Consider the following 11,815-nt stretch of genomic DNA (forward strand, 5'->3'; position numbering starts at 1 on the left):
AGGGGGGTGGTGTGGTTGTAGGGACAAACAAGCAGTGATAGAAGCAGATCATCAAAAGATGTCACAGACAACAGAACAAAAGAACATAGGTGTTGAAGTTGGTGATGATATCTAAACGAATGTGCTAATTAAGAATGGATGGTAGGGCACTCAAGCTATAGCTCTAGAGGGGGTGGGGGAAGCATAAAAGATTTAAAAATAATGGAAATAGGTGGGAGAAGAAAAATCTATATAATTTATTGGAAAAAACAAAAGGAAGGGGGAAGAAAGAGAAAGGGAGTGGGGATGGAGGAGGGAGGTCAAGACCTAAAGTTGTTGAATTCAATATTCAGTCCAGAAGGCTGTAAAGTGCCTAGTCGGAAGATGAGGTGTTGTTCCTCCAGTTTGCGTTGGGCTTCACTGGAACAATGCAGCAAGCCAAGGACAGACATGCATGTGTCTGTCCTTGGCTTGCTGCATTGTTCCAGTGAAGCCCAACGCAAACTGGAGGAACAACACCTCATCTTCCGACTAGGCACTTTACAGCCTTCTGGACTGAATATTGAATTCAACAACTTTAGGTCTTGACCTCCCTCCTCCATCCCCACCCCCTTTCTCTTTCTTCCCCCTTCCTTTGGTTTTTTCCAATAAATTATATAGATTATTCTTTTCCCACCTATTTCCATTATTTTTAAATATTTTTAAATCTTTTATGCTCCCCCCACCCCCACTAGAGCTATACCTTGAATGCCCTACCATCCATTCTTAATTAGCAGATTCGGTTAGATAATATCATCAACTTCAACACCTATGTGTTCTGTTGTCTGTGACATCTTTTGATGAGCTGCTTCTATCACTGCTTGTTTGTCCCTACAACCACACCACCCCCCTCCACTTCTCTCTCCCCCCCCTGCCCACACACCTTAAACCAGCTTATATTTCATCCCTTCCTTGGATTCACTTAGTTCTGTTGAAGGGTCATGAGGACTTGAAACGTCAACTCTTTTCTTCTCCGCCGATGCTGCCAGACCTGCTGAGTTTTTCCAGGTAATTCTGTTTTTGTTTTGGATTTCCAGTATCCGCAGTTTTTTTGTTTTTATCTCTGTCTAGATTAAGTTCTCTGGTTTGTAGCAAAGTTTGAACCTAAGAAAAATGAACCAAGGCAGCAACATGTATTAGAGAGTAAAAATACAACTCTCTTCACTTGAAATATTTTGTTTGCAATTAAACTCTTACATGCTATTTTGAACATGGGGTGGAATTTTGTGGGCCCCTGTCGGGATGTTTGAAGGCAGGGGTCACGTAAAATGCAGTGCGTGGCTTACCCACTGCCTACCTGCTCACCCCAACCTGTCTCCCATTTTACGGGGGCTGGTGCCTCATTTTCCCCCAATCCCGCCATTATTTTACCTGTGACAGGGGAAGGCCTACACTAAGCAGGTAGCACACCAACTTTAGTTGCACAGGCTGGTGACAGCAAGGGGTTGGTGCTCCCTTTGGGGGTCCTCTCTGCCCATCAGAGGCATCCTTCTCCATGGTCATACCCTTTTTAACTCACCCCCTGCCCCCCCCCCGCCACCTTGCCCTCTCAAACCCAGCCCCAGCCCTGCAACCCCCTCACTCCCCTCACTGAGCAAGGCCCCGCCAATACCCTGAGTTTACTATCAGTCTGGCCTCCAGAACGTTCTCTTCTTCAGGGACAGGCTGTAGTCCTAGCAGTGGCCACTGCTCAAACCTGGTGCTGTTGGGACTAAAGAGCTTCTGGCCATCCGATTGACTAGGGCTCTCTAAGAAGGGATCTCCTCTCCAGATGGGGGTGGAAATCTCGCCCTTAGTCAACTAATTTAAATTGCTGTAGGGCCATCTGAAAAATCCAGCCTACGATGTCTGTAGTGTTATCTCTCTCTCCTATCCTTACAGGAAAATAGGATCAGAAGTAGGCCCTTGAGCCTATTCCGCCATTCAATGAGATCATGGTTCATCTCTGATCCGTCACCTAACTCTATATATGCACCTTTGCCCCATATCCCTTTAACCTTTGGTTAACAGAAATCTATCAACCTCCAATTTAAATTGACAATTGACCTAGTGTCAAATTGCTGTTTGAGGGGGAAGTTTCAAACTTCTACTATCCTTTCATGTAAAACTGTCTCCTAACTTCAATTCTGAAAGTTCTGACTCTAATTTTTAGACTAAACTGCTTAATCCAAGGCTCCCCAGCCAGCAGCAAGAGTTTCTCTCTATCTAACCCATCAGTTTCCCTCAATATCTTGAAAATTTCAATCAAATCACCCCTTAACCTTCTAAATCCCTAGTTTGCATAATCTTACCCTTGTAATGTAACCTTTGGAGTCTGGGTATCATTCTGTAAATCTCTCTCGACTCCTCCACTGCTAAATTATCATTCTGCTTATCTGACATCCAGTATTGGATGAGCAGAAATTTATGCAATTTAATATGGGAAGACTGCAATCATTGTTTTTGGCCCCTGCTCCAAACTACATTCCGTAGCTTCTGACTCCATCCTTCTCCCCGCAACAGTCTGAGATTAAGCCGGGCTGTTCACAACTTTGGTATCATTTTGACCCTGAGATAAGCTTCCAACCATATTTGCTCCTTCACTAAGAATGCCTGTTTCCACCTCTGTAACATTGTCCAGCTTTGCTGCATCTGCTGCTGAAACTCTCACTCTTGCCTTTGTTATCTCTGGACCCTTCCATTCCAATGCACTCCTGGCTGGTCTCCCACATTTTACCCTCCATAAACTTGCTGCCTGTGTCATAACTCGCAGCAAATCCCATTCCCCCATCAGCCCTGTGCTCGCTGACCAACATTGGCTCCCACTCAAGAAACGTTTTGATTTTAAAATTCTCATCCTTGTTTTTCTATCCCTCCATGGCCTTGCCCCTCCCTATCTCCATCATCTGCAGCCCCATAGCGCTCCAAGATAACTGTGCTCCTCTAATTCTGAACTCTTTAGCACGTCCAATTTTAATTGCTCTACCATTGGTGGCCTTCAGTTGCCTAGGTTCCAAACTCTGGAATACACTCCCTATACCTCCCAGTTTCTCTAGCTCACTTTCCTCCTTTAAGACACTCCTTAAAACCTATCCCTTTATCCAAGCTTTTAGTCCTCTGACCTAATATTCTTCCATGTACCTCGGTGTCATGTTTTAAGAATGCTCATTTGATGCACCTTGGTATGTTTTATTATGTTAAAGACACTATATAAATATAAGTTGTTGCTTTCACTCACTTTTGTTTATCTTTAGTTCATGCTGTAACCTGAATACTTTTTTGTCCATCCTACATACAAATTTACAGCAGTCATACGAGCATACATACATATGAATTAGGAGTAGACCATTCAGCCCCTCAAGCCTAGCTGATCTCACTGTGGCCTCAACTACTTTTCTGTCCACCCAATATAACCTCTAACTCCCTTGTCAATCAAGAACCTATCTAACTCAGCCTTAAAAATATTCAATAACCTTGCCTCCATTGCTCTCTGGGGAAGAGAATTCCACAGATTAGCAACTCTCTGAGAAAAAAATTCTCCTCATTTCCATCTTAGATGGGAGACCTTATTTTTAAAATGTGTCTCCTAGTTCTATTCTCTCCCATAAGGGGAAATATCCTCTCAACATCCTGCTTCAGATACCGTATCATGACTGCTTTAAGTCAGTTGCCAAGTGGCCATAAGTTGAATGTCCTGGTTTTCCTTTGATCAAGCCGCCTCAAATGGATGCAGTGAGAGAACTGAACCTGTATCATGCAATTCTCTCTTTTTAATATAGTATCGACTTTGTACGTACAAAAATACAAAATAGGAGCAGGAGTAGACCATTTAGCCCCTCGAGCCTACTCCGCCATTCAATAAGATCAAGGCTGATCTGTTTGTGTTTCGCATTCCACATTCCCATCCATCCCCGATAATCTTTGATTCCCTTGGCTGACAAGAATTTACCTATCTCTGTCTTAAAAATATTCAGCGACTCCATCACCACTGGCTTCTGAGGGGAGAGAACTCCAAAGTTACAAAACCCTCCGAGATAAAACACATTCTCCTCATCTCTGTTCTAAAAGGGCAACCCCTAATTTTAAAACAGTGCCCCATAATTCTGGACTCACCCTCAAGAGGAAAGATCATTACCATGTCCACCTTGTCAAGAACTTTCAGGATCTTATATACTTCAATCAAGTCACCCCTCACTCTTCTAAACTCCAGTGGAAACAACCCAGTCTGTCCAACCTTTCCTCATAAGACAACCTGCTCATTCCAGGCATCAATCTAGTAAACCTCCTCTGAACCACCTCCAATGCATTTACAACCACCTCCAATGCATTTATATCCTTCCTTAAATAAGGAGACCAAAACTGCTCACAGTATTTGCGAAGTGGTCTCACCAATGCCCTGTGTAACTGAAGCATAACATCATAATTTTTATGTTCAATTCCTCTCATAATAAAGGATAGCATTCCATTAGCCTGGGATTTCTGCTCAGAAGTTCCCCTGGAAGGAACGTCTAGATCTGTTTTGGAAATTTGAGTGCAAAACTGTAGGATAGTATGCTGCATCATTCCAAGTGTTAAAAGTAGCTTTGCAAGTCTTTTGGGGTCACCAGTAATGGTGAACCACAGTCTTTCAGTGTCGGTCAGTGCAGTGGATTTACTGTTACGTTCATAGAATTGAAAACAATACATACATGTTAACCTTTCTTTCCTTTAGTCTGTAGATGTTGACTGGCCGCCCAAATTGGATGAATGAAGTGCTGGAGTTTGTGCAAATGCTGGGTAATTGAGCCCAGTTCTAGCTTACACCAAAAAGACTATCAGATATATCATGGGAACTAATGTATGTTTTAATAGTAAAAGAAAACAGATGTTTGACATTTTTTTAAGTTTAGTATTGTTTTCATTACCTAATGGATCAGTTGCGAAGTAAGCCAACAGGAACGTCTGTGGCTTATGAGCAACAAATTTGAAATAAATTAGCCTGTTTTTAAATACGTGGTTGTTTTGTACAAAGTAGACTAATGTCCTGGTTGCACTACAGCCAGTAATTTGGCATTCTGGTTTACAATAATTGTTCTTCTGAAGTTTTTGAACCTGTGAATATGTTGTTAAACTGCCTCTTACAATTATATGTACCACCAAAAAAGAACTTGCTTTCAAGATAAATTTTTAATTCTGATCCACATCAACTTGGTTTGCAATATTTTAAACGTCTTGTGGTGAGTCAGTTACTTAAATTATATAGTAATCAGGTAAATAGTGTCTTCTAATCTTGTTAGAACAACTCAGAACATATCATGCAGCAAATTATTTGAAATTTAGTATTATGTGGGAAATGCAACAGCCATTTTGTACCAGCAGCATCTCTCACACGAGTGAGATGAATCATCTGTTTTTAGGTGATGCAGGTTGGGAGAGAAATGTTGGCTGGGACACCTGCAGAACATCCATCTCTAAATAGTGGCGTGTCCATCTCAAACAGAGACTATGATTTAAGTTTAGTGTCATTTATTTGGGGAGCAATGCATTACAGACAAAGCAGTTATTTTGTTTCTGTCCTATAATGTCTTGATCTCATTTTGTATATATCTCCTGTCTCTACTGTGTGTCAATGAAGACTTCAGGATTAATATTCTGTGCCGTGAATTAACGACTTCCTGTACAGTGATTTACAGTGGAAGAATTCAGTTCAGCTCAGCAGAAAGTAAGCTAAATCCACAGTGGATTTGTAACCTAGCTATGCTCTGTTACTGAATTAAACTGTTTGATTTTTAAAAAATGTCTCCACAGTATATATTTTCTGGAGAAAAGTTGAGCTTTAAAAGATATTTAGTATTTTTATTTCAAGAATTAAATATTTAATAATTGAATATAATTCATTTATTTTTAGTTAATTAAAATAAACCTGAATTATCCTGCATTTTTAAAATGTGTTCATGGGATGTGAATGTCACTGGCTAGACCATCATTTGTTGCCCATTCCTAATTGCTGTTCAGAAGGTGGTGGTGAACAACTTTCTTGAGTTACTGTAGTCCATCTGTGAAGGTACTCCCATGGTGCTGTTAGATTTTAAGTTTAAGGTTTTAAGTAAGGGAGTGTTAAGATTTTGACCCAGTGATGGTGAAGAAATTACATTATATTTCCAGGTCAGGATGGGTGTGACTTGGAGGTAACTTGTATGTGTTCCCATGTGCCTGTTGCCCTTGTCTTTCGCCAGTAGAAATTGCAGGTTTGGGATGTGCTATTGAAGAAGCTTTGTCAAGTTGCTGTGCTGCACCTTGTAGATAGTACTGCAGTCATGATGAGCCGGTGATGGAGGAAGTAATGGTTTAACATGGTGGACAGGGTGGTGATTAAATGGGTTGCTTTGTTCTGGATGGTCTCGACTTGCTTGAATGGTGTTGGAGCTGCATTTATCCAGATAAGTCGAGACTATTCCATCACACTCCTTATATCTGGTGGACAGGTTTTGTGGAGTCAGAAGGTGAGTTACTTACTGCGGAGTACCCAGCCTGTTTTTGTAGCCACAATATTTATATGACTAGACCAGTTAAGTTTTTGATAAATGGTAAGCTCCCGGAATGTTGTTGATAGGGATAGGGATCGATTGCAATGCCATTGAATATCAAAGGTGGTGGTTAGACTGTCTCTTGTTCAAGTTGGTCATTGCCTGGCACACATGGTGGGAATGTTATTTGCCACTTAATAGCCCAAGCCTGCATATTGTTTAGGTGTTGCTGTACTGTACAGGAGGGCCAGTTGTGATGATGTGGATCTTGTTGGCCACAAGGGTAGTGGAAGCAAAGATGATTATTGACTTCAAAAGGAAATTGGATAAGCACTTGAGGGAAATAAACTTGCAAGGCTATGGGGATATGAGACTATTGGATTGCTCTTTAGCGAGTCAGCATCGACTTGATGGGCCAAATGGCTTCCTTCTATGCATAATGACTCCATGACTCTATGTAGGCACATACTGATTCATTATCTGAGGAGTCACAAATAGTCCTAAACACTATGCAGTTGTCAGCTAACATTCCCACTGTGGACTTTATGTTGGAGGGAAGGTCATTGATGGTTTGACCTAGGACAGTACCCTGACGAACTCCTGCAGTGATATCCTGGGGCTGAAATGATTTGCTTCCAACAACCAAACTATCTTCCTTTGTGCTGGATATGACTCCAGTCATTGGAAAAGTTTTTCCGATACCTGCGTGCTTCAGTATTACAAGAGCTCCTTGATGCCAAGCGCAGTCGCTCCCATCTCACCTCTAAAATTTAGCTCTATCCACGTTTGGCCCAAGGTTGTAATGAGACCTGGAGTCGAGTGATCCTGGCGCACTGCAAACTGAACATCAGTGACCAGGTTATTTTTAAGTGCCGCTTGATGGCACTGTTGACAATACCTTCCAACACTTTGATATAATGATTAAGAGCAGATTGATGGGATAGTAATTATATGTATTGGATTTACCCTGCTTTTTGTGGGCAGGAAATACCTGGGCAATTTATTACTTTGTTGGGTAGATGCCAGTGTTGTAGCTATACAGGAACAGCTTGGCCAGGGGTATGACTAATTCCGGAGCACAATTCTTCATTACTACAATCAGGATGTTGTGATCACTGTACCTAGTGTGCTCAGCTGTTTCTGTATCTCATGGGGAGTGAATCACATTGGCTGAAGATTGGCTTCTGTAATGCTGGGGACCTCAGGAGGAGGCCTGGCTGGATCATCCACATGGCACCTCTAGCTGAAGGTGGCTGTAAACGCTTCAGGCTTCTCTTTTGTACAGATGTGCTGGGCATCCCCATTATTGAGGATGGAAATGTTCATGGAACCTCCTCCTCCGGTTAGTGGTTTAATTGTCCACAACGAGATGTGGCATAACTGCAGAGCTTTGATGCAATCTGTTGGTTATGGGATTGCTTAGCTCTATCTCTAACATTCTTCTTGAGTTTAGCATGTATGGAGTTCTGTGTTGTAGCTTCGCCACGTTAGCATAATGCTGCTCCTGACATTGGTCCCATGGCTTTATGGATATGTTGGGCCTTGCAGTGATAGATTTTGGTGGAATACAGCTATGTTGCTGTTAATTATCCCTAAACTGCCCCTAGGTACCACCTAACACAGATATGTTAAATTTTCTTGTTAATTAGCTAGTTAAATTTGACAGCTGTTGTTTGGATAGTGGGATTGACAATATAATATTAGGTGGTTGTAGTTATGCTATGCATTAACCACTGTGGTGCTGAGCATCGGCACAGGAATTATTAAAGCTTCCCAAAAAGGTGCAGATACAGTCAGCATCGTAACAGTGTTGCAATGCTCAGTGTCCATTTAAAATGGGAACTGAGTGACTTGCTAGGCCAGACCAGGTAATGACGACAGATTTCCTTCCCTAAAAGACATTAGTGAATCGGATGGGTTATTACAACAATTTTGTTTATTTGTTCATGAGCTGTGGGTGTTGCTGGCTAGGCCAGCATTTATTGCCCATCTCAAATTACCCTTGTTCAGAGGGCATTTAAGAGTCCACCACATTGCTGTGGGTCTGGAGTCACATGTAGGCCATACCAGGTAACGACAGCAGAATTTCTATCCTATTAATGAACCAGATGGGTTTTTAACAACAATTGACAATGGTTTCATGGTCATCAGATGACTTTTAATTCCAGATTTTTATTGAATTCAAATTTCACCATCTGCTATGGTGAGATTCAAACCCAGGTCCCCGGAGTTTTACCCTGGGTCTCTGGAATACTAATGTCACCATCTCCCCATATTTTACAATATAAAAGATAAAAGCTGCACTCTGAAACAGAAAACCCTGGTAAATTACAAGGTATGAAAGGCCCTCAATGTGCCAAGCCAATTTACTGAGCAAAGATCCACTGCCCCATCTTTTAAACTGTGAAATGCACTAAGGTGCAATACTCAAAACTGAACAAAGTGTTCTAAATGAAACCTGACCAGTGATCTGTGTGACTAATAGCAATGTTTTGCTGCTTTTATATTTGAAAATACTTTACACAAAATGTAGTATTTGAACAAGGAAACAAGCTTTTATATGCGCCAGCAGAGGGTGGATCAGCCTCTGTGTGGTTGCCACTGATCCTCACTGGAGTTCTTTGTGGGAGGGGAATGCTGGGCTTCTGCCTGGACCATAGTTTAAGCAGCAGAGCGAACATCCAGGGTAACATCCGGTTGCTCCGTGACTTTACAAAGTTGCCATCTTCCTCTTTGAAACACTGCAGTTATGCAACCTTCACTTTTCCAGTTTAGAATCTTGACCTGTGAACCCACTCTCAAGTCTGTCAGTCAAATGTTGGAAATGAATGAGCTGGAATTGTAGAATGTGTGGCTGTTTCTTTTGGAACTCTGTCATAAATTAAAGAAGCATATGCCCTAGCTGGGTGTCACAAATCGTTGTTTGGATTAAAAGGAAAATTGGGTTGATGCAGAGAGGTATTGGTGAATCAGTAGATACTCAACATTAGATACATACTTGTGGGGAGGCAGTTTATGGTGGCACTATCAGATCAAAGCACTGCAGTGCTGCCATATACAATTATGAATGGTGTTGGACAATTAAACAACTGATCAAAGGAGTTTCCACAAACATCCCACATCCTTGATGATGTTGGAAACCAGAATGCCAGTGCAAAAGACAAGGCTAAGCCACTTGCAACCAACCACCTTCACCCAGAAGGGCAAGTGGATGATCCATCTTGGAGTTCTCCTGAGATCCCCAGCATCAGAGATGCCAGTCTTCAGCCAATTTGATTCGTTCCATGTGATATCAGGAAACAGCTAAAACCTCTGGATTCAGCAAATGCAATGGGCCCTGACACCAACCCAGCTGAAGGACTGAAGACTCATGCTTTACAACTAGCCATACTCCTAGCTAAGCTGTTCCAGTACAGCTACAATACTGGCATCTATGTCCAGTCCATAAAAAGCAGGACAAATCCAATTCAGTCAATTATTGACTCATCAGTCTACTCTTAATCATCAGCAAAGTGATGGAAGGTGTCATTGACAGTGGTATGAAGTGGCAATTATTCACCAATAATTAGCTTACCAATGCTTCGGCTCCACCATGACCAGTAAGTTCAGGCTTCATTACAGCTTTGGTCCAAACATCGGCAAAAGAGCTGAATTCCAGAGGGGAGGTGAAATGACTGCCCTTGTTACCAAGGCATCAGTTGACTGAGTATCATCAAGGAACCTTAGTAAAATTGAAGTCAGGGGAAAAACTCTCCACTACCTTTGAGGTCCAATTTTTATCTTCTTCCCTAGCTCCTGAAAGTCTGACCTTAGAGGACAGGTATTGAGGCTCTATTAGTACCGCAACATCTGGCTCACTCTCTTCCCCCTGTAGAATACTCTGCACACTCTCTAAAGCCTCTGCAGAAGACATCACAGTTTCATTCCCTTGCACCTCCACCTTAAATGAATTTTAAGCTTGGCATGTGCTGAGTTCTCTTTGCGCCTGACATTTTGGCAAGGAGTCTTCAACCTGCAGAGTGGACACTCTCTCCTGTCGTCAAGTGTTCTTCCTCCACCTGGATCTCTTTTTCTGGCCTCTTACCCTCACAGGATCTTTTCATTTACAACTGCTGGATCGACATCGATTGCCTCAATTTCTCCGCGTCCCCTCACACACTCCAACCTATCTTCTTCAGGACTTACAACACTCCGTTCTTTCAGGTCCAACCCTAAAATTATCAAATTTCCTGACAAGGGTGGGCCAAGATTGGCAAACCTATCTCTGGAGACTGAATGCCAACTCTGACATTTCCTCCAACTTCCCCCGGACTATGACCTCATCACTGACCATCAAGCCTTCATTTCAATGACTGTCACTGACCTAATTTCCTCTGGCGATCTTCCTTCCATTGCCTCCAACCTCAAAGTTCCCAACCCTGAACAGATTGGTGGATCTTGGGAAGGAGGCAGAAGCAAATGGACTCCTTGGTAGACCCAATCAATTCAGCCTGTTCTTGCCCCACAGAACTGACTTATTTCTATGTCAGCTCTTTTTTTTACCCTCCCCTGTCCAGTCTCTTCCCAGCTATGTGTGTGACTCTTCCACCACCCTCTGCTACTTTCACAATTTCCAGTCCCTCATTGTCACTTTTTTGCAATGGACGCCCACTTCCTCCAAACTTCATCCCCCACCAGGAGGCCTGAGGATTCTCCAATTCTTCTTTGAACAGAAGCCTAATTTGAGCCCATCCACCACCAGCCTCCTTCGCCTCACTAAACTTGTTCTCACAATAGACAACTTCTCCTTTAACTATTCACTTCCTTTAAATAAAAGCTGTTGGTAAGGGAACACATATCGATCTCAGCTATACCTGTCTTTTTATGGGACAGTTATCAACTTTGCTTCCAATCTCTACCCTTGCCTCACATGTCAATCTCTGATTCTTCCCTGTCTCTATTTCTGGGGACTATCAGCCTATATTGACTATAATTCACTGACTCCCACAGCTACCTTGACACCACTTCCTCACACCCCACTTCCCGTAAGCTCTCTATGCCACCCGCCCATCTTTTTGCCATCTTTGCACATCTATTCTAACAACACAAATTTCCATACCAGTATTTCTGATATATCCTCCCCCAAGCCGCCACCCCCACCCACAAAGATCATTGATGGGGTCTTTAACTGTGCTCGTTCCATCTCCTGCATTTCTGCTCCTGCCCCATCCCTCTCCTCACCCTATAACCAGAATAGGGTTCCCCTTCTATCCCACCAGCCTCAGCTTTCAATGGAACATCCTCTGCCATTAATTAACAGAAATACAATCAGA

General features: G+C 42.5%; 1 protein-coding gene across 2 annotated transcripts in view; it reads left to right on the forward strand.

Moving 5' to 3' along the window:
* pus10 (pseudouridine synthase 10) overlaps positions 1–5,773 on the forward strand; it is a 98,318-nt gene extending 92,545 nt beyond the window's left edge. For both annotated transcript variants that reach the window (XM_041182726.1, XM_041182727.1), the window contains exon 18: positions 4,709–5,773. In XM_041182726.1, coding sequence (XP_041038660.1) covers positions 4,709–4,747 — 39 coding nt within the window. In that variant the 3' untranslated portion in view covers positions 4,748–5,773. The remainder of the gene's footprint in view (positions 1–4,708) is intronic.
* The last annotated feature ends 6,042 nt before the right edge of the window (positions 5,774–11,815 follow it).

This window comes from Carcharodon carcharias, chromosome 2 (assembly GCF_017639515.1).
Source record: "Carcharodon carcharias isolate sCarCar2 chromosome 2, sCarCar2.pri, whole genome shotgun sequence".
NCBI classification, from domain to species: Eukaryota; Metazoa; Chordata; class Chondrichthyes; order Lamniformes; family Lamnidae; genus Carcharodon; species Carcharodon carcharias.